Below are 17,852 nucleotides of genomic sequence, written 5' to 3'. Positions count from 1 at the left end.
CATATACATAAGTGAAGTTAGTAGATATTTTCTCTAACATTGTTAGCGAAAAAATTTATGTATATCAAGAAAAGACTCGGAACAGACATCAAAACGATGATATTATATAAATTATGAGTGATCATATTAGTTTGTCTTTTAGTAAAACCGAAAGTTATTGCCCAAAAATAATAGATAAGTAACATACAAGATTCAAAAATAACATAACTAAATTGAGTGACATGGTTCATTGATGTCCATCAACAATTGGTTTGCCGTCCAATTCAAAAATAATATTAAAAAAAAAATCTCATTTATATATAGTTTTTTTTTTGTCTTAACACTCTGATTTTTAAAAGAATGCCCGTGTATAATTGAAATTTGATCTAGAGATAAGTAAAATAGTGATTGTTTTTATCAGGATTCAAATTCAAATTCTCTTAAACGATTCGTACTTAAGTAGAGTTCATTATGCATTTAAGTTCAATTCCTTAATGATACATATAACTTTCAATAACATCTCAAATACATTTTCTACTTAATTGAACCAATGATTTATAGAGAAGGTCCTCGAGTCCTTTGACTGTTGTGGGCGACAATTACATTATACAACTTTACTATGATGTTCCACTAACATTCAAAGAATTAGAAGTATATCATTCATTGTTTGACAAAAGAAAAAAAAAGAGCTATTCAACCACATAAATAATAACAAATCCAACATTTCAAAAATCAATGTTATAATGAGAAAGACTTTTTTTCTTCCTTTTGAAAAAAGAATCAAGATGAGAAATGGACATTAAGCTGACCATAAGTTAAAAGAGCATGACCCCATAAGTTGAGTGGGAATAAGTGGATATGTAGATGTTTTTGGCATGAATGAATGATGGTTAAGATGCATGAATCATGAGAACATACATAGATGGGTGATTATGGGCATGGGAAGCAAATCTCAAAAGGGAATCAAAAGAAATTGGCCTCTCTTTGACACCACTCTTCCCCACCTGCCTAAGATATGGTAAGCTCCACATGATTTCACACCTAAGGGGAAAATAAAATAAAAAGGGCACATTTGCTTACATCACCTGTATCTCTTCAAAGGATTTTTATGGGTCCCACTGACACCCTTTCTCTTTCTCTCTCTCTATCACATTCCTTTCTACTTTTGCTTTCACCTAAACTTTCTAATTTCACCCTCTTCACATTTTCTCACTCTATCTCTTTTCATTTAAATGTAGACTTTAGACTTAGACTTATTATATATATAAATAAAAAGGTCACTACTCTCAACATCCTAAAAAAATATTCACTAGGATTTATTTCTTTATTTTATTCATTCATATTATATATAGTCTTTATCTTATAATAATTTTGCATTGCTTGCCATGTAATTCAAGATCAATTTGGAAAATTTGCAAGATTTGGGATGAAATCTGGTCGGATCTTGCTTTGTGGGATGTGGATTTTGGTGGGTCTTATTTCTCTACAAAGCTCATCTTCCAATCTCATATTCCTCCCATAAACACAAAAAATAAACCCATCTTTTCCTTCCTCAAGGGTCAAGAGAAGAACATAAACAAAATAAAGTTCTTTCCATTTTCCATTTCTTTGCTTCTTTCCCTTCATTTTCAAAATCCATTTACCTTCTTTTAGTCCTTAGTTGGAGAAAATGGGAATGGCAGCAGAGTCACAGTTTCATGTTTTGGCTGTTGATGACAGCATCATAGATAGGAAGCTTATTGAGAGGCTTCTCAAAACATCTTCATATCAAGGTAACTTTTGAGGGCCAAATATAGCATAATCTGATGAACTTTTTTGGATCTTTTCCTTTCTTAAACACATAATCCATTATACTATGATAATGTTGTTTTTTTTTTTTTGACAAATACCATGTTAATGTTTTTTTTGGACACAAGTACTATGTTAATGTTTTTCTTTTTGGACAAATACTATGTTAATGTTTATTTATTTATTTTGGACAAATACTATGTTAATGTTATTATAACAGAATGAATGAATGAATGGACTTTTTGTTTTCTCAATGGCAGTTACTACAGTTGATTCTGGTAGCAAGGCTTTAGAGTTTTTGGGTTTGTGTGAGAATGATGAGACCAACCCAAATACACCATCTGTATTTCCTAACAATCATCAGGTATAGTTTTGTTGTTGTACTCAAAAAAATGTGACAAGATTTTTATTTTTTTAATCAACTTGATGCAGTAACTTTTTCAACTTTATAATGTTAGATTGTTTTTTCTGGAATTCTGAAATTCCTTGGATTTTTGTGTTTTATAGGAAGTGGAGGTGAATCTTGTTATAACAGATTACTGTATGCCTGGCATGACAGGCTATGATTTGCTTAAGAAAATCAAGGTAAGCTTTGGTTTCCATTCCTGACTCATCTATATCTTTTAACCAATATTTATTGTCCACTTTAATCACTCTTTCTAGCTATAAGATTGTTTTTCCCTTTTCTCAAACAACGTAGTTAGATTCAAATGGTTAATGATCTTTGATATAAGTCAAATCGATCGGAAATATCCGAGTTTGGTCTATGCCTAAAACAATTATTGATCATGTCTTACTTATTTCTCAGCCGTACTTCATATTAGCAAGTCCCTTTTGTCTGAGATCAAAAAAATTACTTTTTGGTTTAACCATCCAGTTTTTAGAGGAAAAGAGTCTTTGCAATCCGGAGTTCGGTCGGGAATTAAGTCTAGTAAAAGCTTGTGCCAACCAGAATTCGATTTCGATTTCTCTTAAACAATATCTCTTTAAATGGAACTTTGAGAACATAAAATTTAGTAGGAAAAAAAAAACTATAGATTCATTCTAATTTGGCAATTTGTTATTGCTGAAAGTTATCAACTTGGACTAGTTTTATTACTTGTACTCCAGCAATAATTCACCTGAATGCTTTTCAGTTTTCCACTGAAAACAAATCAGGTTCAATAGATCATCAAAAGATTTTGTTTCCAAAAAGGGCATACTTTTGTATATTGTAGTAACTAGATTTGTTTTTTATTGAAAAAACTGTTTGAGAATATCTGAAAATTCTGTGCAACACTTATTCAACCTGGAACCAAAGACTTATAAGATTCTCTCTGATATTACAGGAATCATCATCATTGAGAAACATACCAGTGGTGATTATGTCATCTGAAAATGTGCCTTCAAGAATTAATAGGTAATAAAATTTACAGTACATTATTTCATTTTATTTCTATTTTTCCACTTTGGTCATTTTAATTATATCAGAACTATATACTAATGAAATCTATCAAATGTAACAGATGCTTGGAGGAAGGAGCAGAAGAGTTTTTCTTGAAGCCTGTAAGGCTATCAGATTTAAACAAACTTAAACCTCACATGAAGAAAACCAAATTGAAAGATCCAAATCAAGAAACAGAACAAAAGATAGAAAATTCAGAAATTCTTGAAAATGAAGAACAGCATCAAGCATCAAAATCTCAACATTCACATTTAGAGTCAGAGTCACAAACACAGACACAGTTACAAGCACATTCAACTATAGATCAACAGCAACAATCACTACAACAAGCCAACAATAACAAGAGAAAGAGTGTGGAACAAAGTCTTTCATCTGAGACTGACAGAACAAGACCAAGATACAGTGGCATTGCTACTGTTGTATGATGATAAATCATTTGGCAAATAATTTTCTTGAATTTCAAAGTGTAATTCTTATTTAACTTTCTTTAAAAATTAAATATTAACTTGGGTGTTGGTTTATATAGGCTCTATAGGAGTGTAGTGTAGAGTTGTTCCCTGTAAACATTTCCTGGAAATATTCCCTTCCAATTTTGTTTCATATGAAAATGAAAAGAAAAAAATTTAAATGTGTAGGAGCATGGTTGTTTTCGGATTCTAGTGCTATAGACTTACATTGTCACCAGAAAATGAACTTTTTATATTAAAAAAGAAAACAGAAAATGAACTTTGATCATATATTTAATAGCATTATCAGTGCCCCGTGAGTTTAGCGACATGATTTTATGAAACTCCAAAATGTAGCTTTTGCCAAAATCTTGGTGCTTCATCATATCTCTTTCAATATCACCATCAATCTAACATGCATTTGGTAAATTATTTTAGTATATTTATAATAGTAATTTTGTCTTCAAACTGAAGTGTTCCAGAATAGGCTTAAGCCCATTCCATCGACGGACTACATCAATAAGAAACATGCTATGGGGCTACACCTGCACTGACGGTATACATGAGCTGGTCAGTTGTTGTTATCAGCTCCATGTGATGAAGATCAAATGTTGATCTGTAGATCATATCGGATTCCTTCAACGGGAAAACACCCTATAACCTTGAAGGTCACCTACACAAGTGAATGGTATATTCACTTCTAATCTTAAAACCTTTCGAGAAATGATATTCTAACAACCATTTTGTGACAACCTATGTGACAACTTTATCTCTCATACTCACATTATCTTTTTACTTTCTCTCTCTATTGCTTTGGTTTCCGTGTCACTATCTACTTTTCCTTTGAAAATTGGTGGTTGTCACAAAAGTTGTTGATTTTTGGTTGTTAGAATATCATTGCTCAAACCTTTCAGTCACTCGATCGCAAACTAAATTGATCATTAGACTGCTTGTACGTACACCACTCTCATTGAAGAGTTGCCATCGTCCATTGCTGCATCACCTCAACTCCGATCGTTGGTCTAGATTCAATTTGAATCGTTGGTGCCGCTCGAGGACAGATTCCTACAATCTCACCGCAAAACCCTTTGTTACAGATATGAGACGGCCAGTGCAAAGCGCGGTACTGTTCTACATAGAAAGGTCGTGCCGTCGTGGTTCATCTTCTCCTAAGTTTGCTGACGACACCACAACGTTGTCCTTCCTTGCCAATCGTCTCTCTGCTCAAGGATCAACTTGGTGGTCTAGATGGCGAGTCTGTACACCACAACCTAATCACATTGGTTTAAAAAAAACACAAATGATAGATGAACACAATCAACGGATTGCTCACATTGAGAAAAACCAATAGCAGATCTCTGCCATCATCACCACTCAGCTTGAATCGCAATGATATCCCGACGAATAGCTTCAGCCTGAAGAAACAGTTAGATATGCTCCTCACTCCTCATCAGAGAGGTCACAAATATACGCTTAAACCATGAAATCCCAATAGGAAGAAACAGTTAGCCGATCTTGCAGGTACGTTGAGCTTCTGGTGACCTTTAGGAAGAAACAAATGAGGAGAACCGTGAAATCCATTCTTGGTGATTGATTTCAATTTGGTCTACAATTGTATCATCAACCGGCCCACCCTTGCTGAATATTGCATTATCTTTGTCAGCTCATCTCAAGATGAGCTGCCGTGCTGTGAATGATGAAATATCTACAATTGAAGGTGATCTCAAGGCATGACGGGTATGCTTTATGAACTCTCTAAAATCAAAAGATGCAACAAAAACTCAAGGTCGTCAACAAGCCAAGTAGCTTGAGAATATCTGAAGTTGCACCTAAACCCCAAGGCATTATCAAAGTAAACTAAGGGGAATTCTACGCTCTCTTGGAGCCAGAGCTTAGTGATGAAGTCGACAATGATGAAGAGGCGTTAGGCCCTGAGGCAAGAATGAAGCTAAAAAGACTAGTGCTAAAAAGACTCCGAGAAGACTGAAAATTGGGGTCAATCTGCCTGACATCGTCAAACAACAGTTGACTTCCAGTCTTTAGAGAAAAGCATACCTCTTTGCTGGGTTAGCCGCTGATATGTTGGGGATCGATCCAGAGATTGCTTGCGATCAGCTAGTCCTGAATCAGTGTGTTGGATAGCTAAACAACGATGGAAACAATCTCTGGACAAGGCAGAAACCACTGATAAATTGGAATTTCCTCAATAACTACCTTGGAGAGAGTCACCCTCCCTGCAAAAGAAAAGTCGGATGATTTCCAAGAAGAAAGCTTGGACTTAACATCGTCAGTAAGGTATTGGAAATTAACTCTCTTAGGGGCTCTCCCGGTTAAAGGGACTCCAAGATACTTTCCCTAAGAATGGACTTCGCGTAAACTTGATTGTCTAACAAAAAATTTCTTATATAAGAGCTAACGTTCCTTGAGAAGAAAATAGAGGTTTTATCAATAATAATTGCTGACCCGACAAGCTACAAACTGGCCAAGAACATTCAAAACACATTGCATATTAGTCTCTGTCTCTGTACACTAGAAATGTAGTTCATAACGATGTTTATAAAATATGTAGGAAATTTTTCTTCCCTTGGAACTTCCAAAATGAAATGGCACTTGAATTTACCATAAGCTTTGGCCAAATCAACTTTAATAGCAAAGACACCTTAAGTTATAAATAATATTTCAGAGTGTGGCCTTATTTAAGAGACAAATTCAAGTTTACTAACATTTCGGGTTATACAAGTGTCAATCTTATGTATTGCTGCAATTTCTTCTGGATGACTCCTCCAAACATGCTTGACAAAGTTGATGATACTCTCATCAACTAAAGTCAAAGATTTTTGATAAAATCCAAAAAACGAACCATCAGAATTCCTCAGCATTTAAATTTTATTTTTCCATTTGCAATTAACAATTTTCAAATGATAATGCTTGGTATTCATGTCTCCATCAGTTAATCATATAGCTCTAGACTTTAGGAACCAAGTCAGTTCCTCCTGGTAAAGGACATTGGCTACGTTTTGCCTATAACCAAAAGTAGAAAATTTCCATTCCTGCATTATATTCTCCAAATTACTCAGATTCTTGGTCACCCTGAACATCATTCCCCGAACAATTATGAACAACTTCATTACACGATGAGTCAACCTGACCTAGTCGCATAATTCGCAATCCTCGTTGATACACGGTACAAAACATCAGAAGAATTTGGAAGTATCAGGTATAGAGAGGGTTGATATGCATCGGTTCATAGTATTAGTACTACGTAATTAAGCATAGGAAACTATTAACAAATTTTTAAGAAAAATATTTCATGCTAACTTGTGCCGACACAAGTTAAAGGAATTAAAAAAGGAAATAATAAATAAATTTTGTATTGAAAATATAAATTATTAAATTTTTACAACATTGAATATACAAATTTCAAGAAAATTCTTCTATCTTTAGCTTTTTTAACTTGTGTCTTAATGACATAAGTTAGCGTTTTCCTTTTTATTAGAATTTTTAAACAAAACTTAAAATTTATTAGTAAAATCACTAAATATTTACATACTAACGAGCCTTTCCAACTGCTCAACACTATCTTTCCTGGTACTCAAATCCTCTTAATATTTAATTAATTAAATTCATTAATAGTGCAAAAAATATTAAAAGGATTATAGTTGCCTGCTGCTGCAACAAACTGGTGTCTATTTTCAAAAACCTTGTTTTATATTCACTTTTCTTTCACTTTTTCTTCTTTATTAGTAGCGTTGTTTTGCAAATGATGTTCTATTTCTTCAAGCTTCAAAAAGGTTATCCTGCAAAATTTATTTTCTCCATCAAAGAGTTCTTCTTTCTCTTTCATCTCCCACTCAACTTCTTCTTCCTCCTCTTTCTTCGATCTTCACACATTTGCATCGATTCGTCGATTTCCACAAATTACAAGAGAAATTGTGTAAACCAATTTGCAAAAGTACCGCCAACTGATACACACGTACCAATTTGTGGTTCAAAGCAAGTCAAAAGAATAATATGACTATGAACTAGACACATTCAAAGACAAAAAGAGAATGCCCGTTAGAAAATGGGGAGCCAAGAGGACAAACTAAAATAAGATGACAATGAAGAACATGATAAAAGCATCAGGGAATAAGAGCCTTCAATCCGAATAATGAAAAACTCTATCAATTGGTGGGGGTCGGGATTCGAACACACACTCATCACTTATTCACTTTAAAAAAAAAGTGAATACTAACGACTAGGCTAATTGACAAAAAAAAAAAAATTATACATCCACTATATTATGATATTTTTTCTAGGGATGGCAAAGTGGGTCTGCCCATCCTCTTTAGGCTCGCCCTGTCTAAGCCCGCTTAAAACAGGACGAGACAATTCGTGTCAAATTAGGTGACCGAGTCCAAAATATCATCCTCCCCTATTTAGTGGCGGACAAACGAGTTGGAGGGCCGGCCCGCCAAACAAAAAACATTTTTTTGTTTGGAGAAAAAAACAATTTTTTTAATGCATTTTTTTTACAACTTATTGTTACAAAAAACTAAGTCCCTTTTACCATAAAAAAAATATACAAGAATATGCATCGAATAAATTTGTGGTAAAAACAATATAATTAACAAATTGTCGAACTCAACTTCATATACTTAATAGCAAAAAAAAGGAAAATCTGCCCACATGAAACAAAGAGAAATGATATTTATACAACAATTTTATAAAAACTTTTGTGACAATTTTCTCTCTCATATTCACATTATATTTTTACTCTCTCTCTCTCTCTCTCTCTCTCTCTCTCTCTCTCTCTCTCTCTCTCTCTCTCTCTCTCTTACTCCTATTACTTTGATTTCCGTGTCAATACATACTTTTCTTTGTAAGAACATGGCTGTCTATTTGGTTGTCAAACAAATAGATGTTAAAAAAACACTACTCTAAAACAAATCCTAAAATAAATCCAACGATCAAAATAAATCAAAAGGATAAAATAGGCTTAAAATAAAAAAGAAAAAACGAGTTAAGTGGCCCGGTCCGCCATGCCCCGTGCCCGCCCCGTTTTTTAATGGGTTAAGCGGAACGAACCAACTATAGGAAGCGAGTTTAAAACTTCGACTCAGCCTGTCAAGAACAGCGGGCTAAATGGGTCGGCCCGACGAGCTGGGTCCGTTTTACCACCCCTATCATGTTCTTCATTGTTTTGTTATTATCATCTTATTTTAAGTGTGTGAGAGATGCTGTTATATATTTTTATATTTTACTAGTGAGATGTTACAATAGTTGGCTCGCCCCACTTAGCTCGTTAAAAAAAGGGGACGGGCACGGTTTGGGTCTGGTCGACCCGCTTAACTCGTTTTCCTTTTTTTTTTTTAGATTTATTTTATCCTTTTGGATTTATTTTGATTGTTGGATTTATTTTAAGATTTGTTTTATATTGCAGATTTATTTTATGTTGGCGGATTTTTCTTATTTTACTATTAAGTATGATGTTGAGTTTGACAATTTGTTAATTATCTTTGTTTTTACTACAAATTTATTCGATGCCTATTCTTTTATATTTTATACGATAAAAGCAACATAATTTTTTTTGTAACAATTAAGTTGTAAAACAAAATGCATTAAAAAATTTGTTTTTTTCTCTCTAAAAACAAAGTTTTTCGTTTGATGGGCCGGCACGCCAACTCGCTTGTCCGCCATAAAACGGGACGGGGTGAAATTTTAGACTCGGTCAACTAATATCACTCGACTAGTCTCGTCCCGTTTTAAGCGGGCTTAAACGGGGCGGGCCTAAACGGGTTCGGCCTACCCACATTGTCATCCCTAAATTAAAATACATTATTCATTCAATGTATATAGATTTTTTTTTGTCTAGTTCAATGTACAATAGTAATTATAACTATTATATATTATCTTCCTTCAAAAATTACTATTAAATATTATTTGTAGAAAATGAATATTAAATTTGATAGTCAAATATATATATATATATATATATATAATTCTTTTAATTTGAATAACATATATTTAATTCTTAAATATTGAATTTGAGAGTCAACATATATATATAAATATATATATATATATATATATATTAAATTTGTAGAATAGGAATATTATTTTGATAGTCAATATGTAATTATTAAATTCATTCAAACTTTATGACTAGAATCTCTAAATTTAATGCACTACATTTAATTTCAGTCAAATGACAATAACTTATTTTTTTTATAAAAATAAAAAAACTAAACTAAAGTTGACTTTAAATTTATTTTTTTTAAAATGTTAAATAAATTCAGATATGGATGAACACTAAGCTGACTAAACAAAACGCGTAATAATCTCTATAAAGTTTAACCATGGTTGTTGAAAAAAAAAATCTCTATACAAATAAATTCTAGCTTAGTAAAAATCAAGTAACAACTCAAAACACTTAAAACACACCACTTATCCTTCTTCATCTTTTCTCCTCCTCCTCACTTCATCTTTTTTTTTATCACTTTTCAATACTCTGATCATAGAGTTTTCCATTGTTTTGTTTTCTTAGTTTGATTGAATCTTACTTATCCATATAAATTAATTTGTTACAAACAAATATAGGTTCTATATAAATTGTTTGCTCTATTTTGCATTGTTCTTTTCATCGTTATTATATTTTTGTTATTGTTTACAAGTTTTACTTTTGTTGTGTGTATTTTCTCCATTTATATTTTGCGAGACATTTACTTTTATTTTGTTTTATTCATGTCATAGTTGGTAGTTGAATCTTTGAAATTTGGGATATGACAGAAGATCTGTGAAGCGTGTTACTGATCAATGTTCAGTAGGTAATTAATTTATTAATTTATCTTCATTATTTCTTTAGAATTCAATATTTTTCTAAGTGAGTAAACAAACATAGTAATTATTTTTATCTTTCTTCATTGTCTTGCTTATTTCGTTGCTGAAATATTCAGCATGAATCAATCGGAGTAAACAAACACCTTGTGTTGCCACATGTATATTCAATGCCACAACTGAAGAAGGAACGTGTCATTGATTTCACCAACTCACAACCATTGAGAATGTCGTGGAAGTGTTGAATTTGATGAGGCTCTGCAATGTACCAGATCTCTACCTCAAGTATGCAAAATTCGTTAACAAAATATCAAAGCAGTTCAAGAAGCAAATGGATGGAAGTTCTTCCACACACATAACCCTTGGATGGAACCGGACATTATCTATTTCATCAACGAACATAAGTTGGTAATTATTATTTACTAATCTATTAATGAGATTAATTAATTGAAGTATATTTATGATTTATTATGAGATTTGTTATTAATAGAGGAGTAATAGAGTGAAAAGATAGAGGGAGAAAAAGATGATGCTAGTGCAACTGAGTGAAGTGATGAAATGTTTGGAACATATATCTACAGAAGGTTGTACTGACATGGGTCTGTATGATACGAAGATTAAGAGGAAATTGTGTTTACTATTATCTACGTGTCAAGATTTGTAGGGGTTGATCTGACACTTTGCCATGTGTAAAAGCCATCTCCGGGGGGGGGGGGGGGGGGGGGGGGGGGGGGTGTTGCGACCCTAAGAGGATGTGGCAACTCTTTTGACTTTCCTCTTGCATTTACCTTCACCAAAATACATGTAAGCTCCCTCTTTGTGGGTGGGATTGAAACCAATCATTATTTTAATGTCACTTACAAAGAGGGACCTTGCATGTATCTTGGTTAAGGCAAATGCAAGAGTGAAGCGTAAATAGTTGCCACGTTCACTTACAACGCACACACCCTTCTTTGATTCGTCTCTTACATGTGGCAAAGTGTCAGGTAAACACCTACGAACTTTGGCAAGATGGAGAATTTAGAATAGGACTTCCTCTTTAAACTCCACATCCTACGACACCACATCGGTATAACCTTCTGTACATATATGTTCCAAATGTTGCATTGCTTCATTCAGTTGTACAAACATATTCTCCTCCTCCCTTCTCACTCTCTTATTTCTCTTTTAATAACACTATCTATAATAAATCATAAATAAACTATAATCAATTAACTTTAATTAAATGATTAGTAAATGATATCTATCAGTTTATGGTCCTTGATTAAGTGGATAATGTCGAGTTTGAGTCAAGGGTCATGTTTATGAAAGAATTTTCATCGCTCTACTTCTTGGATTGTTTTTGAATTTATTAGCAACCAACTTGGCATACTTGAGGTAGAGATTTGGTACATTGTAGAGTCTCTTCAAATGCAACACGTTCACCACATCCTCAACGGCCGAGAGTATGTCCAAGCCAATGACGTACCTCATCTTTAGTTGGGGCATTAAATAGTTATGTGACTAATATGATACCTTTTTTGATTGTTTTCTTGCAAATAGGCGTTGTGAACCAGAGCATCGGTCGTGTGTACAAGTGCAGCAAGGAGGATATGAAAAATTACGGTGTATACCATTTTTTTTTATTGAAGATCACAATATTTAAGTATTTGTATTTTTTTATGCTATACACTCATAATTAACTCTTAATACCACAAGTTTATCAACTAGTGTTCTTTAGCATTTGTTTGGGACTATTATTTTTTTTCATTACTATTATTTTTATTTATTGATTGATGATTCAATCCACTTATATAAACACTCCTTCCATGTGTATATCTTAAAATTTACTATAATTTATAATAACATATAAGACCCATGTGTCATATGAGTTGACGAATTTAGTTGTATACATAAAGAGAGACCTTACATGTATCTTATTGTATATAATAAGTCTTAAGATAAAAAGAAATGGTCAAAAAATAAAACAAAGTTATATGAAAATCCTTAATAATGTACGAAAGAATGATGATTAATTTTAATTTAACCTACAGAGAGAGACTTTGCATGTATCTTGTGAAGGAAAATGAAGGAACGTACCCTAAAGAGTTGCCACATCCGCTTAAAGTGCACACACCCTACCTTAGGGGTGTTGCGACCCTAAGAGGATGTGGCAACTCTTTTGACTTTCCTCTTGCATTTACCTTCACCAAAATACATGTAAGCTCCCTCTTTGTGGGTGGGATTGAAACCAATCATTATTTTAATGTCACTTACAAAGAGGGACCTTGCATGTATCTTGGTTAAGGCAAATGCAAGAGTGAAGCGTAAATAGTTGCCACGTTCACTTACAACGCACACACCCTTCTTTGATTCGTCTCTTACATGTGGCAAAGTGTCAGGTAAACACCTACGAACTTTGGCAAGATGGAGAATTTAGAATAGGACTTCCTCTTTAAACTCCACATCCTACGACACCACATCGGTATAACCTTCTGTACATATATGTTCCAAATGTTGCATTGCTTCATTCAGTTGTACAAACATATTCTCCTCCTCCCTTCTCACTCTCTTATTTCTCTTTTAATAACACTATCTATAATAAATCATAAATAAACTATAATCAATTAACTTTAATTAAATGATTATTAAATGATATCTATCAGTTTATGGTCCTTGATTAAGTGGATAATGTCGAGTTTGAGTCAAGGGTCATGTTTATGAAAGAATTTTCATCGCTCTACTTCTTGGATTGTTTTTGAATTTATTAGCAACCAACTTGGCATACTTGAGGTAGAGATTTGGTACATTGTAGAGTCTCTTCAAATGCAACACGTTCACCACATCCTCAACGGCCGAGAGTATGTCCAAGCCAATGACGTACCTCATCTTTAGTTGGGGCATTAAATAGTTATGTGACTAATATGATACCTTTTTTGATTGTTTTCTTGCAAATAGGCGTTGTGAACCAGAGCATCGGTCGTGTGTACAAGTGCAGCAAGGAGGATATGAAAAATTACGGTGTATACCATTTTTTTTTATTGAAGATCACAATATTTAAGTATTTGTATTTTTTTATGCTATACACTCATAATTAACTCTTAATACCACAAGTTTATCAACTAGTGTTCTTTAGCATTTGTTTGGGACTATTATTTTTTTTCATTACTATTATTTTTATTTATTGATTGATGATTCAATCCACTTATATAAACACTCCTTCCATGTGTATATCTTAAAATTTACTATAATTTATAATAACATATAAGACCCATGTGTCATATGAGTTGACGAATTTAGTTGTATACATAAAGAGAGACCTTACATGTATCTTATTGTATATAATAAGTCTTAAGATAAAAAGAAATGGTCAAAAAATAAAACAAAGTTATATGAAAATCCTTAATAATGTACGAAAGAATGATGATTAATTTTAATTTAACCTACAGAGAGGGACTTTGCATGTATCTTGTGAAGGAAAATGAAGGAACGTACCCTAAAGAGTTGCCACATCCGCTTAAAGTGCACACACCCTACCTTAGGGGTGTTGCGACCCTAAGAGGATGTGGCAACTCTTTTGACTTTCCTCTTGCATTTACCTTCACCAAAATACATGTAAGCTCCCTCTTTGTGGGTGGGATTGAAACCAATCATTATTTTAATGTCACTTACAAAGAGGGACCTTGCATGTATCTTGGTTAAGGCAAATGCAAGAGTGAAGCGTAAATAGTTGCCACGTTCACTTACAACGCACACACCCTTCTTTGATTCGTCTCTTACATGTGGCAAAGTGTCAGGTAAACACCTACGAACTTTGGCAAGATGGAGAATTTAGAATAGGACTTCCTCTTTAAACTCCACATCCTACGACACCACATCGGTATAACCTTCTGTACATATATGTTCCAAATGTTGCATTGCTTCATTCAGTTGTACAAACATATTCTCCTCCTCCCTTCTCACTCTCTTATTTCTCTTTTAATAACACTATCTATAATAAATCATAAATAAACTATAATCAATTAACTTTAATTAAATGATTATTAAATGATATCTATCAGTTTATGGTCCTTGATTAAGTGGATAATGTCGAGTTTGAGTCAAGGGTCATGTTTATGAAAGAATTTTCATCGCTCTACTTCTTGGATTGTTTTTGAATTTATTAGCAACCAACTTGGCATACTTGAGGTAGAGATTTGGTACATTGTAGAGTCTCTTCAAATGCAACACGTTCACCACATCCTCAACGGCCGAGAGTATGTCCAAGCCAATGACGTACCTCATCTTTAGTTGGGGCATTAAATAGTTATGTGACTAATATGATACCTTTTTTGATTGTTTTCTTGCAAATAGGCGTTGTGAACCAGAGCATCGGTCGTGTGTACAAGTGCAGCAAGGAGGATATGAAAAATTACGGTGTATACCATTTTTTTTTATTGAAGATCACAATATTTAAGTATTTGTATTTTTTTATGCTATACACTCATAATTAACTCTTAATACCACAAGTTTATCAACTAGTGTTCTTTAGCATTTGTTTGGGACTATTATTTTTTTTCATTACTATTATTTTTATTTATTGATTGATGATTCAATCCACTTATATAAACACTCCTTCCATGTGTATATCTTAAAATTTACTATAATTTATAATAACATATAAGACCCGTGTGTCATATGAGTTGACGAATTTAGTTGTATACATAAAGAGAGACCTTACATGTATCTTATTGTATATAATAAGTCTTAAGATAAAAAGAAATGGTCAAAAAATAAAACAAAGTTATATGAAAATCCTTAATAATGTACGAAAGAATGATGATTAATTTTAATTTAACCTACAGAGAGGGACTTTGCATGTATCTTGTGAAGGAAAATGAAGGAACGTACCCTAAAGAGTTGCCACATCCGCTTAAAGTGCACACACCCTACCTTGAAATACCTCCTACACGTGGCATAAAGTTGGATCAAAACCTACAAACAAACCTTCATACATGGAGAATTTAGAACACAACTTCCTCTTAATCTCCACATCCTACGACGCAGCATTGATTTAACCTTTCGTACATATATGTTCTAAATATTGCATTGCTTCACTCATTTGGACAAACATATTGTCTACCTCTCTTAGTCTCTTCACTCTCTTACTCCTCTGTTAATAACAATTCTAATAACAACAATTAATTAATTTAAATTACATGATTAGTAACTAATAATTACCAATTTGTGTTTCTTTATGAAATCTGTAATGTCGAGTTCGAGCCAATGACCATGTTTGTGAAATAATTTCTACCCCTATGCTTATCGAAATGCTTTGAAATTGTTGTAATTAAATTTGCTAATTTAATGAAGAGATATAGTGCATTGCAAAGCCTCTTCAAATGCAACATGTCCACCACATTCTCACTGTTCATGAGTTGGGCCAAGCCGACGATGCACCTCTGCTTCAGCTGTGGCATTAAATAGACATGTGACAATATCCTCCTTGTTGCTCCTGCACACACCTGATCCATGCTCATCATCTTAAACATCTTTTTGTAAGCATATAACAAGAAAAAAGATGATATTGTTACATTCTCATCCATTGTCTTTGACATAGTTTTCTCATCCTTGCTAATTTACTATGTGTAATATTTGGACTATCCTGCTAAACAAGGTAATTAACTTTTCCATATCTATATACATATGTAAATTCGTGTGATTACTTGTTAAGATGTTGTTGCAATAAATATAAATTAATTAATTTCAAATATCTAGCCCTGCTATTTTTCCAGTTTGGTTGTAATAAAAACGACAATATATTTATTAATATCATTATCTTGATGATCCATCACCACCAAATTCTAATGGATCGCGAATCCATGCTTGTAAATTTCCTTATACTTTCTCATATTGAATGCAACTCTAATATAATGTGACATGCTCAAACGACAAGACATTTCTTAACTTGTATTATTGCCAAAATTCAAAACATATTTATTGCCAGAATTTCAATATTCAAGTTTTTCTCCTCACATGTTTGGTGTTGATGAAAATATCATGGAGGCCAGTCGAAAGATCGATGTTGCTTCAGTGATACGAGTCACTTATACAAACCCAACTCACAATTTGTGAACGAAAGTTGTTCTGAAACTTGCAGACGACGTTGTTTCTATTGAACTTTTGAAACCTTTAAAGTTAAATGTTGACACTATTTGATCATTGTTAACTTAGATATGTGTTTTACTTCTAATTTTAGGATCCAAATTAAATAGGAAGAGGCTTGTATAATATGTTATTGATTTTGCTATGATTCTTCTATTATGCTTTAGAGTAACCGTATCTTAGTATTTCTAATTATTCCCTTTGGTTTCTCGATTAGCTAACTTGTACTCGTCTAATCTTGTAGAGTGCAATTTAACCCATAGGTTTTTAGTTTTTGCTAGATACACGTATAGTTTCAAAAATAGTAATTATTTTAAGGAAAATACTAACAAATGTCCTTTAGGCATTGTTTAAGCACCAAAAGTAGTACTCCCTCCGTTTCAAAATGAGTGTCGTTTTAGCCAAAAAAAATTGTTTCAAAATGAATGTCACTTTCAGTTTCCAATGCACTATTAATTACTTTTTCCCAATAGTACCCCTTAATTATTACTATGCACACTACTTCCAAAGTACCGCATTTTACTTTAATTGGGAAATGCACCAATGGTTAACAAGGCTATTTTAGTAAAAATGTCATGTCTAAAATAAGATGATAATAACAAAATAATGAAGAACATGATAAAAGCATTAGGGAATAAGAGCATTCAATCTGACTAATGAAAAACTCTATCAATTGGTGGGGGTTGGGGTTCGAACTCACACACTCATCACTTATTCACTTTAAAAAAGTGAATACTAACTACTAGGCACATTGACCAAACAAAAAAAATAGATTGTACATCCACTATGTTGTGATATTTTTTTCTAGGCATGGCAAAGCGGGCCAGCCCATCCCGTTTAGGCTCGCCATGTTTAAGCCTTCGTAAAACAGGACGAGATGATTCAAGTCAAATTAGGTGACCGAGTCCAAAATATCACCCTACGCCATTTAGTGGCGGACAGACGAGTTGGAGGGTCGGGCCGTCAAACAAAATACTCTTTTTTGGAGAAAAAAACAATTTTTTAATGCATTTTTTTACAACTTATTGTTACAAAAAACTAAGTCACTTTTACCATCAAAAATATAAAAGAATATGCATCAAATAAATTTGTGGTAAAGACAATATATGATGACAGTCTGTCATTACACTTTTAGAAGGCATTTTTCATGTAATTTTAAGAGTTATTCATTGTAATTCATGGAGCTGCAAGCCACAAAAGGACAAAAATTGAAGTTTTGAAGATTGGAATTCGGCCACCGAATACACTGATTCGGC

General features: G+C 33.1%; 1 protein-coding gene and 3 long non-coding RNA genes across 4 annotated transcripts; all 4 read left to right on the top strand.

Annotated features, from left to right (window-relative positions):
- Positions 1–1,354: 1,354 nt before the first annotated feature.
- On the top strand, positions 1,355–3,845 carry ARR9 (response regulator 9). The gene is made up of 5 exons (XM_085723368.1): positions 1,355–1,751; positions 2,028–2,131; positions 2,275–2,352; positions 3,096–3,166; positions 3,273–3,845. The coding sequence occupies exons 1-5, from the start codon at positions 1,649–1,651 to the stop codon at positions 3,634–3,636; spliced, it is 720 nt and encodes a 239-aa protein (XP_085579494.1). The 5' UTR covers positions 1,355–1,648; the 3' UTR covers positions 3,637–3,845.
- Positions 3,846–10,129: 6,284 nt separating this feature from the next.
- Positions 10,130–12,322, top strand: LOC146909671 (uncharacterized). The gene is made up of 3 exons (XR_015018805.1): positions 10,130–10,463; positions 10,593–10,881; positions 11,743–12,322. It is a non-coding gene; the product is annotated as an uncharacterized LOC146909671 (long non-coding RNA).
- A 790-nt stretch (positions 12,323–13,112) lies between these two features.
- On the top strand, positions 13,113–13,717 carry LOC146909670 (uncharacterized). The gene is made up of 2 exons (XR_015018778.1): positions 13,113–13,245; positions 13,411–13,717. It is a non-coding gene; the product is annotated as an uncharacterized LOC146909670 (long non-coding RNA).
- A 790-nt stretch (positions 13,718–14,507) lies between these two features.
- LOC146909669 (uncharacterized) lies at positions 14,508–15,112 on the top strand. The gene is made up of 2 exons (XR_015018806.1): positions 14,508–14,640; positions 14,806–15,112. It is a non-coding gene; the product is annotated as an uncharacterized LOC146909669 (long non-coding RNA).
- The last annotated feature ends 2,740 nt before the right edge of the window (positions 15,113–17,852 follow it).

The sequence above is a fragment of the Medicago sativa genome, chromosome 7 (genome assembly GCF_051527215.1).
Source record: "Medicago sativa cultivar Bolivia chromosome 7, Bolivia_mono, whole genome shotgun sequence".
NCBI lineage: Eukaryota > Viridiplantae > Streptophyta > Magnoliopsida > Fabales > Fabaceae > Medicago > Medicago sativa.
The sequence above is the reverse complement of the archived record's forward strand: the minus strand, read 5'-3'. Positions and strand labels throughout refer to the sequence as shown.